General features: G+C 37.2%; 1 protein-coding gene across 1 annotated transcript; it reads left to right on the top strand.

Annotated features, from left to right (window-relative positions):
* The first annotated feature begins 3,494 nt into the window (after nucleotides 1-3,494).
* On the top strand, nucleotides 3,495-5,371 carry LOC144434876 (uncharacterized). The gene is made up of 2 exons (XM_078123391.1): nucleotides 3,495-3,966; nucleotides 4,201-5,371. The coding sequence occupies exon 2, from the start codon at nucleotides 4,226-4,228 to the stop codon at nucleotides 5,369-5,371; it is 1,146 nt and encodes a 381-aa protein (XP_077979517.1). The 5' UTR covers nucleotides 3,495-3,966; nucleotides 4,201-4,225.
* The last annotated feature ends 16,611 nt before the right edge of the window (nucleotides 5,372-21,982 follow it).

The raw sequence follows: 21,982 nt of genomic DNA, 5'->3' as shown, positions 1-21,982 counted from the left end.
TCGAATACGTAAAACAAAGTTTAGGGTCAGCAGTGAAAAACTAGGTGGGGTCGGGTACCTGGAACCAAACAATTATTTGTTTAGGCCTAGAGAGCAATCGTCGTAAATCGTACATTTAGTGAACCACCATTTTCCTTATAATGCAAAGTCATACTCTTGTGGCAACTTCGTCCACATTTTGGCCCGAGGCAGTATTTTTATATGGGAAATCAGATTCGTGTGGGATTCACTGTCAATAATCGAATCACTATAACACAGGTCTGACTAGTAACTGCTATAATTTCTGCTTCAAGATCAATCTCAAGGGTAGAGGGTAGAGGGTCACCACATATAAAAAAAAAACAAGTCCTGCAAATTGCAAAATGCTGTATGGTGCTTGGAAAATTTGACAAGATGACTTGTTTAGTGGCATTTACTGACACTGGACAGAGGACACAAATTGGTGTAATGTTAAACGTAGTCATCCCCTGAATATTTGGATGTAATATGAAACTGTTCACAAGTGTTAGATTGGCATACAGTTTGTATATGTTTAACTTTATCTTCTATTGTTTTAATCATTCAACACCTTCAATTTCCCCCCAATACAGATGTCAGAGAATGATACACACAAACTCTGAAAAGTGGAAGCCCTATGTCTGTTTAAAAATGATATAAGAGAATATGTCGGAGTTATGTACTTTATTTGGCGAATTGATTTATGGTATGTCATAGTGCACGTTTTGGGGGACAGTCAACATTTCAAACACGCAAAACAAACGACGATTTGAATTGAATTTCTGATTTCACACTAGTGACCAGGTCCACTATTAGCGCGAGTAATACTATGCATACAACCTGTGTGTTTTAGAGTTGGTACATAATTTGCAAATGTGTTTATACTCTTCTTCTGAGTTTGTTAAACATTTTAAAGTTTTGCCGAGCAACAAAGGCTGTACACCAACAAGATAATGAGTTATGACAACACAAATAATTCAAACACTAAAAACCAAAATTATATATATGCATTTGTAAATTGATGTGTAAACCTAGTAGAAAGTTCATGATTAATTTGTTGTTTGAGAACTGACTCTTTTGCCTTGTTAGTATAATTACCCCATGGAGGGGAGCGAAAGCTATTGTCTGCGACCTTTCCTTGATCAAAACGCACATCCTATGATAAAGCTATAAAAAAAAACTATAAAAACATAAATTTATATTTTTATGGGACATCTTGGTGGCCTGAATTAAAGAAATAATAATAAAAAACTAATGGATTCACCATTTTTAATGACACAACATCTTCACATTCGAACAACAACAACAACAGATATGTTTTCAGTATGGAGCTTTTCCTCAGACATCGAAGAAACTTACTATTAACTCTTTAACTCGGATCTAGAATCTAACAATGGATTATATTTCGTTTTTATGACACAAATAATACACACACATTAAAGTATAGACATCACCTACATCTATGCATGCATCCATCTAGACAGACAGACAGACAGACAGACAGGCAGGCAGGCAGGCACACACACGCACGCACACATACATACATACATACATACATACATACATACATACATACATACATACATACACATACATACATACATACATACATACATACATACATACATACATACATACATACATACATACATACATACATACAGGTGCACAGACACATACATACATACATCATATATATATATATATATATATATATATATATATATATATATATATATATATATATATATATATATATATATATACACACATATCATATATGTATATAATATAACTTAACTGCTATATGTATGACCCTTATTTGGTAGATGTAGTTTATTCTTTTATTCTTATTCAGTGTAGTCACATAACCTCTTTCAATCTTCGTCAGTCGACTACTGGCTTTAGCGAAAGTTAAATGTTACATTGGTAACAACAGCAAGACAAACGCCGAACGGTGATCAAAATATACCAAACATGAACGATTCATTCACTCAGGTTGCAATAATACGTGTAGAAGGATATACAAAATGTCAAGTGATTACACCTCAACCCATCAATGGCGCCAATAGGCACTTTCAGTTTAGCTATGTCTGTTCTTATCATGGAACTGAAAACAAAATGAGTGAAGTGTCGGAGGCTCTCGACATAAGACGTTTCTAAACACCTCTGGGACCACTCCAAAACGAACACAACATGTCCGGTTAACAACAGCTTACAGTCATCGATTTTTATCATTACGTCGAGGCTCTATCTTTCGCCTGAGTACCTCCATTGAATTAGTGCCACCGATCTCACAAGTAACCACTCCAATTTATAGCCGTGACGCTTGTCCACAGCGGCCTGACAAGGACAAACCAATATGACCGCTCGGGTGTAAAAACGCTTTCTATTAGCTCCTTCCTCATAACTTTGGTTGGAGATAAAGCCTTGCAACTCCCTCAGTCCCGTTCTAGATCATGAATGTTATTACACAATGTCTTCTACAGTAAAAGTGAGACCGCTGTGTAATACACTTTCTATTGTACCACCAGTTTTCTAAACAAAAAGCTGGAGACGTCATGACTGTGTTTTTTTTTCTAAAACTGGTATAAAATAAGATAATGTCCTACCTGCGGCAATCATCCAATTTTCGAAGTCGAGATTTGTAACTAAAGAACCCGACAAAGACAAACTATTATTGCAATGTCTAGCGTCTCCTTGACAGTACCTTATTTTGAATGTAGCCATCCGTAACTCGAAGATACCTATATTGTAGCATATCCACACCTGAGGCGCTTAGAGAAAATATGTATTTGAATATTTAAGTTTGGCAGGATTACATATTAATATCAACTTTTAATATATCATATATGTTTACTATGGAAACATATAGAGGTGGCTCATGAAACATTTGATCAACACAGCACGCAATTAGTTCGATGACGTCATGATAGTAAGCGTCGAAAGTTCTTCGGAATAGTCTTTAATGAATTATGCTCATTTACCCCAAACATACATTCATAATATATACATTTAGGGCCAAAATCATTATTTTTTCAAGTTTATATTATTTAAGTCTAAAATAGATGAAGCCTGGCCAGAAATCTAAAGGAAAACGATTTGTATATTAAATGTTTGTTTTTTTAAAGTGATATATATTTTAGGCAAATCTGACGAAATGGCAACACTTGTGTTTGTAAATTGATCAATACTCGACGCATCCTTGTGGGCGCATGTGATGTCACACCTGCAGATTTCACCATTCCCTGACGACAATGGGCGTGGTCAGAGATCTGACCAATCAGTAGAGAGAAAGGTCATTATAGACAGTTGGCTTGCAGCCCAATTCAATGCTGTATATAGCTTGTTCGTGTACAGAGCAGTCGCGATGCGATGTTTTCGAGGTGCGTCTGTACAATGGTGCAATTATCGGGCGATAAATTACGGATATAAAGGAGAAGCGATATAAAGAGAAAACTGAAAGGAGCAGTTGTTCAGTCGAAAGCGTAGACAGGGATCACATCTGTAGAACGAACGTACGCGACACCATGTTGACAACATACCAGTGAAGCACCGGGGAGGCCGCGCCACAATCGCTAAAAAATCTGCTCAGCTCAAATCATCAGGTCAACCGAATAACGGACATTGTCCATAAGAAATAAAAGACAACCAATTCCGTTGGGAGACGTCGATAGTGGTTCTCCGATTTGTATTGGTAATGGGAACAAACTGATTCGCCTGTGTTCTTGTTACGAGCATATACCTTCCTGCATGTCGCCTGCTTTGAGATTCAACCCAAGAGGAGCTGCTGAAGTGACTCGACGTGAATATTAAGTCCTTCGAAATTTGACTTTTGAAAGCGGAGAAGAATTCTCAATTGCTAGCACAAGAAAAAAAACTGATCCAGGACGTCGAACAAGACGACGAAAACTATTGTTGGACATGGTGATTTACCTTGGGCACTGACAAAAAGACAGTTTTCTGAAGGTAACGCGTGAATAGTTCAAAAAAGTACAAATTTCTTTAGATGTTCGATACGCTTCAGGACTTTTTATTGATGTATCCGTGTTGATTGTGTGACTGAAAGACGGCTCTTTGTTTAAAATAAGAGGAGTAGGGGAAATTTTTTTAAAATTCTCTTAGGAGGTCAGAACATAACTTGGGCATTGCAACAGATTGAAGAGAATTCTCCATATTCTCAAAGGTCATTTTTTATTACAGAAAAAAACCTGTTCAAAACCAAACCATGAATTTTCTCCTTGGAGGTACATATCCTGTTCCTCAACCTACAACTATGCAGGATAAGGGTAAAGATTTGTTGACTTTTGTTAACGTCGCATCATCTCATATAATGAGGACTTTACAGAAACCCAAGAAGGGGAGATCTAAGAAACGCAACGTCAACCATCGTCGTTTTCTCGAGAAACAGCTGAGTAAAAAATACAGCACAGCCGTAGTAACGAACGATACTCCAACATTGATTGTGGAGAACTCAGAAGCCAAAGAAATTGAAAAGGAGAAAACTCCAACAGATACCGCTGAAGGTCGACCTGTTCAAACAACGATGCAAAGTATAGGATGCAGAGACAGACCTAGCATTAAGAACTCACACGACAGGCAATACAGCGACCGAGCAAACGGCGGCGTGTATAAGAAACAACCACAGCGAAGCCGAGCTTTGCCTACCGTGACCTACGCAGCATTAGACAGTGATAGGTTAGTGAGGTCTACTATGCAACAACATGCAAGTTGTGTTTATAAGCCTCCCAGACATTCTAATACGCAAACACATGCAAATATTGCCTATTATCAAACTCAAAATGACAATTACTGTCATAACAGCATGCAACGATCGACAAAATTGAATAGAACCTCATCTATGTCAAATTCGACAATAACCCCAATGACGACGGCGTCGGAAGTTGTTTACGATGTCGACATCAGTGGGCCGCACTTCCAGGAAATTACGGACATACTCACACCTATATTTTCCGAGGAACGACTCAACTGCTATCGTCAAGATACAACTGACAATAATAACCCAACATTGCCTAAATCCCCAACAGACTGTAATAACGTAGGTATCGAGTACCAGATGACAACACGGGATTACGTCGACTCTTCGCCGGCAAGCTCAATAGTTTCATACAGTACCGAACAATCGTCTGAGTTCGACTACGACGTACATTCGACGGACCATCCAATGTGTCAACAGCAGGACAGTGTGATAGAATACACCGAACTTTCACCCTGTATGTATAATGATCTAAGCGGCTGGATCAGTCGAGATAGCAACCTATCGAACTTGTACGATCTCACCATCCAGCTCCTGGAACAACAAAAAGATGTAACGTGTGAAAACGTTGCCATTGCTGCCAATATCGGTACATAGTAGATTTATAAATTGATTTCCAAATTCGGTTATACATGCATTTAAGCCTATACATTCTGTATAGATTCATTTGAACAGTTTTTTTTCAGTCATTTTATTGAAGGGGCCCGTTTTTCACACGATTACCCAACCTAATCCCGACTGTATTACTCACCGATTTGTATAGTATGAAAAGACGGGCAGTTATTCGTAAACAGTATTTTTAAAATCATTGTAGAGAACGTTTGCTTTACAAAAATGACCTTGGCGTGAGGGTCACTTCTGTCATTTTTCAATCGGTATTCGCCCAAGCCATCTCATCATATACTTAATTATGTTCTTGTGAATGACACAGTGACCCGCGAAAAAAAAGAAAAACGTACAACAATCGTCAATGCTTATTCATTCCTGTCTACGAACGTGCTCTACAAAAATCGTTGAGTTACTATTTGCTGCTATCATCACTAACCCTTAAAAATATATTGACAACGCAAATATTGCGGCTTGCACAGTAACCTGTATACATAAAAAAGCAGAGAAAAAGACATATTTGTTACTCTTTACACAATTAAAATCATAGATTTGCTGGTAACCTTTTATAACACCACAGAGACCGCAATTTAGTTCCGCCAGCTATGTTCCAATCTGTACATTTCATAAACAATACGTTGTACATTTCAAGTCGCCTCAAGTAAAATCGTCTTTAGAAATGGATATTGGCCGGGAAGAATGTCGTGTAATAGGATTGTCATTCTATCCATCTTTCTCCCGTTTACCAATCTCAAATTGAATTTAACGCTTCTTATCGGCCATGAAATGGACTACGTTTTTGTACATTTCCTACGAGAGTTGATCGTTCCGACTATTAGACGATGCAGATATATAATTACGTGGGGCAGAGTTATCAATGAGTTTTTGAGTTGCTCAATGGATGCGAGTGAGTACAGTTTATGTGTCGATTTCCTCTCAAGTAGTCATCTTAACACTTTGCTTTGCAATATGACATGTTAATGAATTTATTCTCCTTACAGTGTGCCGACAGCTTGCATGGTTATTAAATCGTTAAAAAAGTAATGCATTATTTCAGAAATCTTGTCATATCTATTGCCCTGGAAACCACACGTTGTAAGAATATCACTCACTACAGGACTGGAAATTGGAACATTAAATAATGGAATTTTTTGGAGATATTTTACTGTGTGAATGCTTCATTGAGTTGTCAGAGAAAGTGTAACAGGATATATAAGAGTCTCAAACAATCGATTTAAAGGGAAAGCGTGACATTTACAAGGGAAGTGTGTATACCTAGTACTACTGTCTTGAAAAAAAATGAGTCTACATAGATCACATATATAGTGGTTTGTGTAAGTAACCATAGCAGCAAACTAATAATAAAATAACACCAATTTTCCATATCTTTCAATGGAAGCGTCCATTAAACTGAAACAAATCTTCACATTGTCCCACAACAGTGCTTACCTAAATTTGCTACATTTTATTGTCTGGCTGCACAAATGTCTTATGAACATTATATTGCTAAATGTTGTACAAAATATCTTATTAATACTGATAAACTTTCGTTTGGCATGACAGAAATTAAAGTGCAATTGTTACATATGAATTCGGCATGTATTTCAGTTGTTACAATGTATATGATTTGGCTATGATGTTAGTTTGAAAATGTAGCAATGTTGTGTTTTATTAGGTCAGATGTTGAAAGTAAATGGTGCTTGTTAAGATTTTTGTCTAGTTAGACGATAAAATGTAACGATGTTAGTAAGACTTTTGTCTAGTCAGACGATAAATTATAACGATGTTAGTAAGACTTTTGTCTAGTCAGACGATAAAATGTAACAGTGTTTGTAAGACTTTTTTTGAGCCAGACGATAAAATGTAGCTGCAATGTTTGCTAGCATTTTGTTGAGCTAGACAACATTTTGTTCCAATCAACTTTTTTCAATTATTTTATGCAGTAAGATTTGTTAAATTTGTTTTAAAATTAATTTTGCCCAATTCTTAACACAAATTTGCATATTTGGATTTGTGCGACTGGGCTGACTGATTGTTTATCTGGGCGTGTATTGGTTTCTCTCGCCCCTTTCTCTCTGCCATTTCATTGTCTTGGTCACATACAATACACCATAGGTCGTAGTACACACTGGGTATACATGTATATAAAAGCAGAGGTTCTCGGCCCAGGTGACAGTCCAGCAACTTTGGAACACGTGCAAGACTTCAGGCAATAGTCTTACCTTATGATGTCATGCTGAAAGTATTCACTTTATAAATCAGGTTTTCTTTATGTGACCCTTCGGACAATCTGAGATGGGCGATAACGGTTGTTTATGGAGATGAGTGGGGTTGATGTATAACCGACGAAAAGTTCTTGACACTACTGAATTTAGGAGATTGACGCTTGCCATGCCCTATTAATTTTCATTTGGTGCAGTTTTCTGTCTTTTTAAAAGTTGCATGGGAACAGTTTACCTTCTGGATCTCACCCTCGTTCGTTCTCTCTCTCTCTCTCTCTCTCTCTCTCTGTCTGTCTGTCTGTCTGTCTGTCTGTCTGTCTGTCTGTCTGTCTGTCTGTCTGTCTGTCTGTCTGTCTGTCTGTCTGTCTGTCTGTCTGTCTGTCTGTCTGTCTGCCTAGCCTGACTGTCTGCCTGCCTGCCTGTCTGTCTGTCTGTCTGTCTGTCTGTCTGTCACTTGCAATCTCAAGCTAGCAACTAGATGATAGTATATCAATCGATTTATTCACCAGTGACGTGTCTGCTCTGCAAAGCTGACCATACACGATTATGTGAAATGCAAGAAAAACAACAACATACATGTGTAATATGATTGATTTTACGCCACTGAAAACAACTATGTACTAGTCAGTTATCAAGTACCATGATTTAGAAAGCAACATAGTAGTGGATAGTGGTATATCTAACTTCCCTTGTATCGATTGGACGGGATGATCTATGTTCGTAGTTTATGACACTAACTGCTCTAGAGTCAATTTTCGAATTTGTATCGCATTAAAATCTCGTTAATTCTTTATGTCAGTAACACAGTGATAATTGAGTGCGTTAACTCTACATGATTCATGAATTATGACGACGCATTGGTGTGTATCTCTCACCGACATGGACACGCACCGGTAAATTTGCGTAGTTTTCTCCATTAACTTTATTACTTTTTCCTAAATCCAAATACTATAAACAATTTAGAGCTCAGACGATCTTTACACAAAGATTATTCTTTTTTCTTTAAAAAAAATGAACGTCCTTCAAGCAGAATCGTGACGCTGATTCATATTCGGTCACGCACGATTCGTTTACGAGTTCTCTGCCCGGGCAAGTCGTTCTTGCCTCCCATTCATGGTACTCTATTTCACGTGATGAAAACCGCGGGTTACGCTGAGCCCAGCCACTCATGTGTAACTGGTACAATAATACTGTCTAATACATAAAAAACGTACGACAATCAACCAACTCTAGCTCACTACACTGGTCTCGAAACCCCGGCTTCCGTCTTTATTCAGCGGACAATACGACGACTGAAACTCCCTACTGGGGTATAGTATTCTTGCTTTTCACCAACACAACGAACTACGAACAAACCCTTACTATATACTAAATATGATCATTATATCCACTCGGCAAGCTATAATTATTTCTTTTATCAGGAATATGTCCTACCAGACACACCGCAGCTTTCCGATTTTTTTTGAAATGCATTAACAAATTCTCAAGGTACAATGTATTTGAAGATTCCATTTGTTTTTGGCAAAGACATGATTTGTAATTATCGTGGGGCCATTAGAAAATTGAATTTCAATGGCAGCCTCTATATAAAATTAATGGTCTTCCTTTTGTACTGGTAACAATGAGACTTGGCCTCTGTATTTTGGAATTAATTGACCCATGGTCATTCCATCGCACCTTTTCTTTCTTTCGATGTTTGAAGGGTGACTGAACCGATTTTGTAAATGCTAATTTAGATCGGTTATACCATATGAAAGCTATGGAAAGAATTATACCAACAACCTAAATATTATGGATATCTACACACACTGGCAGTTGTTGTTGTTGTTGTTGTTCTCGTTGTTGTTGTTGTTCTTGTTGTTGTTGTTGTTGTTGCTGCTGCTATTGGTAGTAGTAGTAGTAGTAGTAGTAGTAGTAGTAGTAGTAGTAGTAGTACGTAGTAGTAATAGTAGTAGTAGCAGCAGCAGTAGTAGTAGTAGTAGTAGTAGTAGTAGTAGTAGTAGTAGTAGTAGTAGCAGTAGCAGTAGTAGTAGTAGTATTGTTACTGATGATGATGATGATGATGATGATGATGATGATGATGATGATGATGATGATGATGATGATGATGATGATGATGATGATGATGATGATGAATACCAAATGTAAAATGCAATACGAGCATTGCTAAGTTAGTAGTTAGGATGAGAAGTGTTGTGATCGTTGATTCGAAAAATGTCTCATTTTGCGACCCAAAATCTTCAGTCGTCGTAGTAGTTTAAGGATATAACAGCGAAGCCTAATCATAACCTTCGACATCGAAGTAGGATAGATCACATTCTATTTCTGGTACTCTTTCACATACAGCAAGTCATAAGCTTTCAGTTGGTGTCGACGGAATTGTCTTTCCATCATGAACCCATACTGTACGGTAAACAACGAATTATGGAAGGATTGAATGGCGATATGTTGACGTAAACGTCTGGCGTTGTGTGATTCTATACAGTCAGTGTTTATTTACATGTACATGATTGGTTCGCTGAGGTAAATGTTTTGAGTCATAACCATGTGGAAATGTGCCATCAACAGAACAGATGGACATCGTAACTGACCAATAAATTTGTTTGTATTATACAACGTTGCCACATGTTATTACAGAATGGTCATGGCCGGTTGTGTAATCGATGGAGTGTGTTATACCTTCCTCTGTTCCTTTATGCGAAAATCATTGTGGTGTTGGACAATTACAATGTATCATGGTAATACTAGGATGTACTTAGGGCCCATAGCGAAATGAAATTTATATTAGAGAGAGAGACTCATTTTACTAGCTAGAGAGTGCAGTGGAGATCATCATTACAAATGCTGGCTGGATCATTGAACTCTGAATGGGCGAATAGGAATGATTCTTCACGAGAAACAGTCCTTAAACTAGAATTCCTACTTGTGTGTCATAAGGTGGATGTTTGGACGCAACATATCAACGCGAGATGTCATAATTGTCTCCCAATAAATGATTATTTCCAATTGCCCCCCCTCCCCCCCCCCCGTGGCATTTGACTTATACCTCGGTATGCATATTTATTTCAAGACATTTTTCAACTTTTAATTTTGCAATAAGTAGTACATGTTCATGTGATTATATATAATGTTGTCTTCAATTCCCGATACTTTGGTGTGTGTGTGTGTGTGTGTTAAATTATGCTCTCCAGGAAGCCTTTTTTGAACGAGAGACATGTACATTAATAATTTATATTTGCTTGTGAAACATACTCAGTCTGATAGATTTTCCCTTCGATATAGTATTTTCAAACATTTATCTTTCTATTAAAGCTGAATTTGCTGACTTGTACTTTGGCAGTCATTCGTAATTTGCATATTAAATTGGTCATGTCCTGCTGTGTTGGTAAGATATGTTATGCTATTATATTGAACTAGTGATAATGACCGCCTCAAGGAATACAAAATTTAGAGCCCTGTTAGTTTATTTATTTATTTATCGGATAACCAACGGGAGCTAGCCCCATTTATAGGCTCCTTTGGTTCAGTGTTAGTGCAGGAGGAAACCGGAGTACCCTGGGAAAACCTGCGCTGAACGGTAGAGTCAAACTGAACGCCACTCTTCCTTACACTTATGGGTTCGAACCCCGGCTGCAGGGTAAGAGGCAAGTGATTTAACCACTCGGCCACCGACAACCCAAACTGTTGTAACTAGAACAATGTTTTTCATAAGTGTTGTCTTGTTTTCAAGTTCTTTGTGTAGCTGGCCCTCATGAAATGTGTATGACAACCTAGCACACCTAACCACAAGCCAGAAATTTACAGCTCGTTGATAAACAATGAAATAGTTCGGACCGTTTAGGTGTGTACTGTTTACACACGGACATCAAGTCATTTTGCAAAGTCTCCTACCAACATATCTAGCACACAGGTAATATCAGGTTTAGATTGAGATGATTCTAATAAGTTATAAAAGTTGAGAGAATTTTTCAATCGGCAAACACTAACGAAAGGTCGTCAAAAAAAGCTGCAGACAAAGTGACAGATTATAAGAATATTTACTGCCAGTTTTATGTTAGTGTTCACTGAGTCTGTTTGATACAATCACACAGAAGTCAGTAAGAAACTTCACATGCAACACCTTAATACAGCAAGATGGAATGAATACAGTTTTTGCCACACTTTGTCTAAATAAAATGAACTAATTTGCCATCATGCAAACATCAAATGCAGACATCAAAACATTGGAGTCAACATGTCTGCGTCTAGTTGCGTATATTTAAATGGTTTATTTCATTTAGACAAGATGTAACAAGAAATTGTGATCGTGCTATCTTAAAAGTGTAGCATGTGTATTTTTATTTATTGGTTTCTGGTTGTATCAAACACAGATAATGAACACTAGCATGAAATTGGCGGTACTTGGGTGAAAAAAACATCGATTGAGCAATTCTGTAGAGTACTGTTGATATCGGCGCATGCCTAGGCTTCCGATGGTATTAAAATTGTCGTCTGGCATGGCTTTGCCAGTTGATGACATAGTAGTAGGTGTATACGTGGCACATAATGTCATCAAATCATTGTATGTCAGAATACCAGAGTATGACCAATAACAGGTGATGGCTAAGGATGTTTCAGTAAATAGAAAACTGCTACGTACTTTTTTATATGCAGCAAAAATACACCACCACCACCCCACACTCCCACCCTAGACTTAACGTAGCTTTAGGCCCATTTTCTCACAAACCTTCACATAAGCTGTCATTCCTCCATCGATGGCAATCACAATTATTTACAAGTATTGCCATTATACTGCAGTATCACGTCTTTTGACTGACTTTTCATTAAAAAGGTACTCTTTTTATTTAAAACTATACGTACACAATGTCGGAATAAAAGCAAACATAGTTACATCACAATGTTATGACGATATTCAGAAAATCATGGGAAATATAATGGAGTTAAAATTGTGTCTGTCAGTTACCGTATTAATAAACGCTCTAACCCTTGTATTATAATGTTTTTCACAAAACTTTAGCTTCCTTGGTGTAAATTCAACACTTTCATCAAAAACTGTGATTAAAATGACAACTTAAAGGCAAAAGATTTAAGCTCATACAAACATGCTATGTCAGTAAAACTATTCAATAGTCTGCATTGACTATTTCGTATATCTGTCTCTGATTCCACGGTGACGAGGAATGTACTTCACACAGGTAGTGCCATCCAAGCAGAAGCTTTCGCAGGGAATGTCAAACGGCGCTAGTCTCTTCTATTCATGTGGCTATTTGTTGTTGTAATCGCTTCAACAAACTGTTACCAAATTGAAGACGGTCGGTTTCTTGGCTATCGTTGTACGTTTAATGTTGCTCGGGCAACCACGGTTGCCGAAAGGAGAATAACCGCAACCGTTCGTACCTGCTGTACAGTGGAGGCAGTCACGGTGGATATTGGTACAGACGTGAGACAGATTGCATGCATGTACCATCATGAGTACAGGCAGAAACCGTTACTTGACAATTCAACCCTCGACATTGATTCCAATGTCAGTACCAATATTCAGCTCATCAAGTTTCTGTTCAACTTTTTGTTGAGAGTTTGACACTTTATTAGCAGACCTTTAGAACTTTTCAATCAGCTAATTTCAGAACTAATTCGAAAACCAATTCTGCAATGTTATGTCATTTGTTGGAGGCAGTAACAACAATGAAAGTATTCGATAGCCAAGTGAAAAGGACACATCATGCGTCAGTTGATCTATCACATTTCACAAACGTTGACAACAGTTAAAACCTATTAAGTCTGTTCCATTCTTGTTCTCTAATGAATGACTGCCAGTTGGCTTTATTGGCTAAAATTGCTTGTTTCGCCACCGGTTCTTCTGCCTCGTCAAACAAATCGGCTTTAGCAATCTAACCCTAACGGTAGTTGCCGACTGTCGACTTTGAAAGAATTTTGCGTCGAACATATCCACACATCGTAGATTCTTTGGACGTTCCCCGGCAATAACATCCCGTGTAAGAGTTGCAATTCACTGGCTAGAAAGATTCCATTAACTCGCAATAAAATGACTCCTCTACCGTGGACAATTAATGAACTGTCCTGATATTTGAAGTTAGTTTTTGTTTTGTTTTGTGAATTTAACTATGTACCTCTTTAACAATATTCAGGTTACACTTAAGTTGGTTGTTACTGATCTAGTTTCCCATAGCATTTCAGGATAAGTACATTTACTTTATTTCTTTAGTAGCATCTCGTTTTCATGCTCTCTATATAAAGAATCATTTTATTCATTGCAGTATTTTGTGTTTATACAGTCCTGTGCTTCTATTCTGGTTAGCGTGACTTACTTAAATGCGTCTGCGTGTGCTGTCCAATTCTTTGGGAAAGTACGTGTGCGAAAAGTGAAATTTCGACTTTCTAATGTAAAACATACATAATAATACCTGTATTCAAAACCGATATTATGTACATGGAAATCGCCACCGTATTATCAATATGATTACCATTGATGTTCGAAGTCCTGCATTTCCTGCCGTCACCGTGTGTGATTCAGTTGTAGACATAGTGCTGGGTATTGAACTAGGAGAAACGTCATACCCTGAGTGGTTGAGCACCTAGACATTTTCACACCTCCACCATGTTCAACACCTCCAGCTATTTCATGACTACACTTGAATCATTCAGATTTAGTGTAGACACTGAAGAAGGACAGATGATTTGTTCAAAGCATGTCTGTTTCTTAACCCCAAGAGAAAGAAGAGAAGCTGTGTATTAATCAAATTGCTTTCATGTTAAAAACTACATACTGTAATACGTTCATTACGTGCTTTGCGTATGTTTATAAGTTTTCCCAATTACCCATTTCCTTTTTACTGAATTTGTGCTATATTGGACAGTATAGACGTACGGGCCGTTATGCTTAGTTAAATGCTATTGAATTTAGACTATTTAATAAAATTATTGACGAGTCTAAGTGACATAACATTGAAAAATTATTATCTGTAAGTGTTATATATCTTTTTTAAAAGGTTGATAATTGCCCGGCAAAGATGGTGATTATACGATACATTACAAATTACGGCCATTACTTTGTCTGAGCTACTGAAAGCATCACGTAAAAATACAGATAGTTTGTGCTTTTTTTCGTTTTAGATGACATCTACATGAAATATCATCAACAGCAATATCTTTGTAAACATACAACGCCTTGTATACGGTTGTCACCAATGTTCAACTTAGTTGAGCAGCATTTTTACCTGATTTAGCATGTTTGTATCAAACACAGTAAAGCCGTGGAAGGTCGACGAAGTAATTTGCACAACATGGGAGAATAGTGAATAGCCAACGGCCATCAAAGCATCGGATATTACGATAACAATGAGCGTGAAATTGACGTAGACCAGATTACGCGAATGAAATGGACAACACATCTGTCGAAAATAATAAGATAACAGAATCTCATTAGGACTAATCGCGCCAGTTGATGAAACTGACCATACCTTAAAAAACGAACTCTTTGTAATTTCACATTGGCAAATTAATTTTCAGGAATTGATCAAATTTGGGTATTAGTTATCAGATTTCATTACAATGTTCACGTCAACGGACTTCGTTGGAAGGACACTGAAGTACTACTTCAATTTTGCCTGTAGTATAGCGCCCCCTTTCGGCCTACCTTATAAATCGACTTTGAGGATTTTGCATGGAATGACGTTCGGATCAGGATTAGAACTTATTAGATGTGAAAAAAACCCAATCGTTTAAGCCAGAAGTTCGCACAAGAATCGAAATGTTTATGTATGAAAGACAGTTTTCTGGACCCTAGAGTTGTAGAAAAGGTTGGTCATGAACATTAGAGTAACCCCTATCTCATCTAACCCTCTAATGATACGATAGCAATAATTCGAGAACCCGGGATTCAGTCATGGGACTTTAAATGTTACATATGTGCAACAATCAGTATTTTGTACACGTGATATGGTAATTAAAGTCAGTAGAATATCTAGATTGTCATTGATTTTATTTGTTATATATTTACTTCCAGTTGCATGTGTATTTAATCCATAACGGTACTACTTTGAAATGAAGGTAAATGCATTTATATATGTTTGTTTGTTTGTTTGTTTGTTTGTTTGTTTGTTTGTTTGTTTGTTTTATTTATTTATTTACGTGTCCTATGTGGGCTTACCAAGTGAAAATTTCGTTAAATACAAATACATGTACCATAAAAATTAAAGAGTTGCCACATCCAGCCCACTGGGCTTAGAAGACATAAAAGAACACAAAAAGATATATTTGAAGATGCAATGTTATGGGCAACTCACATACACAGTCATCTTGTTTCCAAATATCTATATATATGAACTACTGATCCCATACTTGTACTACGCCATGCTTACGCGTGAGATATCCTAATGATGAAACCTACAATTGGTGCAATCCTTTTAATTTCGGACTTTATTTTACCACTGACATCCGAAGTAAAAATACTTTTCAAAATAGACTTTGTCTATAGCTTCGATGGCATCTCTGGTATATACCTAACCATGAAGGCGATCGCTGTAAAATGTATTATGTACAGGATCTTGAGCGAAACATGAAAGTAAAGAAATTGAACTAAAGTGAACCACAATTTGATTAAAATTAGATATATTAATTCAATAAGATAACTTAATGTAATGACTAATTAGGATTTCTTCAATAGATTTTCCGGAATATATATAAATATTCATGTCACATTACTCGCAATGCCGCCCTCACGATATTGAGTCTTATTATGTAAGATATAAGTCTGCAACTATAATTTCCTCATCCGTTTTAGCAAGTAAGCTATCAGCCAGCACTCATAAGAAGCCTGATAAGGCTGAACAAAACGACGCATCTTACAGTCTAGAACGAAGTGTGCCCATAATTTCGGCATAAACTTCTACCATTGTAGTCGTGTAATCAGGGTATTCATCTAAAAGAATGTTGAACAAAAAGAGGGACTATTTTGATACAGATAGACTTCTGGTGTACACAGCGCCCTCAACGACTATATCTTACTATGTAATAGGGGAATAGTGTGACAAGAATAATGTATGGATACTTCAGCCAGTAGACGTGGGCAGAGGTACTTCAAGTCTGACTTCGGAAAAGTGTCATGATATTTGCTACTTTCTCGTGTTTAATTTAATGGTTTTGATGTATGGTTTAGATGTATGTTTAGATGTACGTTTTTGAAATAATATTTTCAAAGCATTTATAATCGGAGCGTAAATGAAAAGGGAGTCGAGGGGTAGTATTCTAAGTTGGCCAGAAAGCTGTAAAGAGGCCTAGGGGTTTTACGACGACGTCTCTACTGTCTAAAAGTTTAGAAAATATGCCTCAATCCGTCGTATTGTCTTTCACTTGAACTAAAACTGTTGAGTCTGGATGAACGTCGCAGTGTTTCGAGCGGCTATTTTCCTTTTATCCATCGCCGCCGGCATAACATAAGCGATGTTCAAAGATGTCCCCATATGACTAAATGTAATGTGTTCGAATTCATACATTGTGGTAACAAACCGAGAATATGCTACTATATAATCATATGGATAACTTGACGCATCGCACAAAGTCAACCATGCATACAAAACGAGTTTAAGTTTCCTATGATTAAATCAAACTATTGAAGAAATTGGCAAACTGACCATAGCCAAGTTGCGAACCATAGGGTGCCAAATTACTACACATGCATAACTCTGATATTAAATATCTGCAATGCGGCTCTCGGGTTCTTTGTAATAGTATTTGCTTGAAACTTGAGGCTTATGTCCGATTGAAGAGGATGTGGTGCCACTGCAAAGAAGGGAAAGAAGCAATCTGATAAAAATCTGATGCAGGAATTACTTAACTAACTATTAATTGTCGTTTGTTTCAAGTTCGATTTTTTTGTTCCATGAGTGAATGAAACCTTGAAAAAAAATCAGCCATGGAGGTCGAAAATAAACTGTGTACACAGTCCTGCTATCATTCTTATACATTGTACATTAATTTAAATGGATTTGAATAAATCAACATTTGACGCATATTTAGTGTTTTTAATCGGACTTATTTTAGACAATTTGAGAACCCATTGCGAGAATATTACATGTATTATCACAGTGTTTTCACGTGTACGGGTGCAAGCCAGGACATCAAGTGGATTGTTGACATTTCTTATCGGGTTCTGCCATTTTCATGAAGCATTGTATTCCTTTTTAATACATTTGTTAAAATTAGAGTTTCAAAGAATTCATGCAACTCATCAACTTTATTCTCGAATATCTCAGTGCGAACAAAATCTTACTACGTATAACTGTTCCTCAGAGTGAGAACCCCGGGGGTGTAGATCCTGTCACAAACAACACAGACACAAAGGTCATACCTATGTCATAGGTGAAGATAAACGGTCCATTGTGTAGCGACTGGTGTACACTGACCTCTTGATCTCTTGTACATGTTGTAAGAATAGCAGGAATGCATGCATGAATAATCAAACCTAAACCGTAGTAGGGTCGGCCATGTTTAGAATTGAGCTCCGAAAGGAAATTTGAATAACAACACATTTCCCTTGCCACGTTGATCAACATTGCCGACTCTGGCATTACACCTGTACCGATGAAGTGCAATGCAGATTGATGGCTCGTTTTGGAGAATGGTAATGGTGTAATCATCAACTAAAAGTGGAAAAACGGATACCTGAAGGTGATATTGATTGTTGTTTTCTCTTACACTTGTCGATCTTTGCCCAGGCGTCGAGGACACCGGCTGTGTGACCGTGCCCTGTACACACACATTCTTCGTCGGGATCACCATTTGCTTGCCTGTTGTGTTGCTACAGAATATTGGTTATGTTGTAGAAAACTTTTGTCTACTTTGTATTGGGACGCTTTGGTTGTACCGAGAAGATGGATTCTTAGCGGATCAGTTTTGAAGTGACGTTGTGGCTGCATGACTTCCTTTTTGGCTACTATACATATCAAACTGACTGATCTTTTGCATACTTCGCATATACCGGGATTTAAAGTTTGGAAATCGCCATACGAAGGAAACTCAAGATGGGGCACAGTTTTACGAAAGCTGCAACACTTGTAAACAAATGTCATCCAGGAGATTTGATCGAGTTTGATGACCCTAAAGCTAAGTTCAATCACTGGGCAGTGTACGTCGGAGGGGAAGAAATTATTCATCTCAGTAGAGGAGAAATAAGAAAAGAACGTCTGGAAATAGCCGCTAGAGGGCGAGGGGTACGGCGGAACAACTGGCGACACCAATATCCTGAGAAGGAAATAGACGTCATAATAAGAACTGCAAATGAACAATTAGGAATAGACTGGTACAATTTCCAATGGTATGGATGTGAACAGTTTGCGATAAGATGTCGCTATGGTATCAAGGTCAAGGCGACTGATTTACACAAACACTGCGAGGCGCCAAGAAAGCCAACCACGGGATCTATATCAGTGACAAATCCACTCATTCTGTATGGACACCAACAACACGAGGAGTTGGAAGACACTGCCATTTTCCGTTCACGTGTCAGATAATCAAACACGAGAGGGGGTAGGGTGGGGGTAAGTAGCGGATGTGTACATGTCTGTATGATTTCCACCCGTAAATACTGTATTTACAAGTACTATTTCGGAGTGAGGTAGATACATGTATATACAACTTTAGTTTAATGTGTTTGTTGTTCATCACACCACTTTATTGGTCTGACCATAGACAGACTGTCTATGGTCTGACGTTATTCTACCACGGTATATATTGATCTATTCACTAACCTAGATGTAAAATAAGTACTGTAAAAGAGATTTGCTTACTTGAGCAGAAGTACTTCAACAAAACTTGGATCTCAAACCAATTCCACCAACATCATCTAATCATGCAGACAGTTTTGATAAATAATGACTATGACATATTCCACTGTCAAAGTACTATCTAAACGAGTACAATATCGAAAGAGCTTCATGTGACTGAATGACATTAAATCAACAGCTGGATGTAGTCTATATGCTATCTGTGGGTTCGAATCTCAAGATATCTCTTCAGAGATTAGAATGGGCTCCACGGATAGCCTCTAGACAGTATATGGTTACCTATTCAGTGGTTTACCTACAATCATCCAGTTATAGATATTACTGCCAACACCTTATTTGAGGATAAGAAACTTTTTAGATACAACCCGAAAAAACACAGATGTGTTTGCTTGTTGTGGTGGTAAGCAGTAGAATGGGACAAGTTTAATACAAAGACATACAATGTACTAATAGTGAAGGTAATTTATCAGAGCATAAACACTACACGAATCCCTGATCAATATATTTGCTGTTAGAACGCTACACACTATGACGATGGGAGTCTGACTATTACTGCATACTGCTATCGCCCACATAAACACACTGATAAAAGCGTCATGTGACCCAACGTTAACATCAGAGCCATCCGCTGTTGTTTTTGTATCAGCTCAGTTGTTTTTACCTAATTTTGTCTTTGCCCGAAGTCTTCCTTGGTTCACCTCATTCAAGCAAATGTAGCGGTGGTTTTTTGCGGGTTGTATCATCAAAGTACACTAAGTCAAGTAGACAAGTTATCCATGGACAATGAGAAGCGATAGGATGTTCTACACACCCTGTAAATGTACTCACACGGACTGAATACATACTGTATAAATAATTTAAAATTATATATTGCATATGTAATAATTATAATATATATTGTTTTCCAAGGTGCAGGTATTTCTACATTACATTATACATTATTTCTACGAATTAAAAATTACACAAAAATATATTATAATCATATTGAATAAATAAAAATTGCAATATTTTAAGATGTGTCACTTTTCTTTCTTGAGAGTTAAGTAGTATACATTCTTGTTATTAACTCGTACATTCAAATAGTATTGTCATTTGTTTATTATGTATGTCTGTACAAACACGTAGCTTTCAGTATTATTCACGCGTTTCCGGGTATGGCATTACTGATCCAGGATACTAGTATGGCATTACTAATTCCGGGTATAAATTGTTCCGGATGTAAATCCCAGGTTGAGGTATACATCTCAGGTTCCGGGTATAAATAACTGGTTTGGGTATAAATCTCAGGTTCGAGAATAAATCTTAGGTTTCTGGTATAAATCAGTGTTTGTTTGTTTGTTATTTACCAAATCACAGTATTGTACTTCAACTTGTAGCGTTTGCTGAAACGTTTTCAATGGTAGAGTTAAGATTTACTCGTTACATACGAGCGGCCACAAAAGAACAAACGACAGTAAACAGCCAAAAAGAAATCACGATGTGTACACTTCATCGGATTTTAATCAGGCAACCTAACTGTGTTGAGTCAGCTATTCTAAGGTTTGTAATTTTGACCATAGAGGGCAGTCTTCACAATGCGACTCATATGCAGGTTACGATTTCTGCCAAGGTATCAGAAATAAAACATGATGTTGTCAATCTATTATCTAAATTGAAATACTTGATCACAATAAACACGTTTGTTTATTTATTTATTTGTTAGTTAGTTAGTTAGTTAGTTAGTTAGTTTTATTTATTTGTTTGTTTGTTTGTGTGTGTGTGTGTGTGTTTGTTTGTTTGTTTATCTATGAGATGTCTACATGTAACCCCAATTACAGACTCCCTAGAGAAAAAATACGTGCAATATATAGAGTGTAGTACAGAATTAGATGAAGACAAAGAATGGGAAACTGGAGAAACGTACAAACATCACAATTCAGCCGGTAATTTGCTCGAAAAATATGTGAACATCTTACAGGGAATTGATAAACTCAAAATACAAGTAGGTTAAACGACTTTTTGAAGCGTGAAAGTTTAAGATCATTCACATGTTTTTGTTGCCTTTATTTGTAATAAGGGACATCATTATCCCCAAACCTGAAAATAAAGCAATGCACATCGAGTCGAAAACCGAAATCTATCAAATCCTAAATTAATCGGGGAAAAATAACTCATCGAAACGAATATCATGAAACAACGTACTGAATAAACAGGTGATTCGCCTCAGGATTTTCTAAGTTATATCATAGATCATTGCACGTGAAAAGATAAAAATTAGCCTCAGAGCCTTAGACTTGTCAAATGTAGGTTGTACATGCGTCACTTCCATCTGTAAAACAAAATAAACGTGACTTAAACATCCAAGGATGTTTCCTCTGGTGACATTATTACCCGAAGTCCTAACTATATGTGTATTTGAAGGTAAGATATAATTCCCAGGAACGTGATCAAATTGCAAAGATCGGATGCGTGTTTCTAGCTAACGAGTTCCAACTCCTTATCTCGCCTTCATGAATAAATGCAAATATCACTGAAATTAAATACATTACAACTCAAATAATTGCGTAGTCACGACGATATGAAAATATCACATTCAT

Source organism: Glandiceps talaboti, chromosome 5 (genome assembly GCF_964340395.1).
Source record: "Glandiceps talaboti chromosome 5, keGlaTala1.1, whole genome shotgun sequence".
Taxonomy (NCBI): Eukaryota; Metazoa; Hemichordata; class Enteropneusta; family Spengelidae; genus Glandiceps; species Glandiceps talaboti.
Note: the sequence above shows the minus strand (reverse complement) of the source record. Positions and strands in the feature narration are given on the sequence as shown.

Excerpts from the sequence above, each read along its gene's own strand:
- LOC144434876 (XM_078123391.1), top strand. The coding sequence starts at position 4,226 with ATGAATTTTCTCCTTGGAGGTACATATCCTGTTCCTCAACCTACAACT.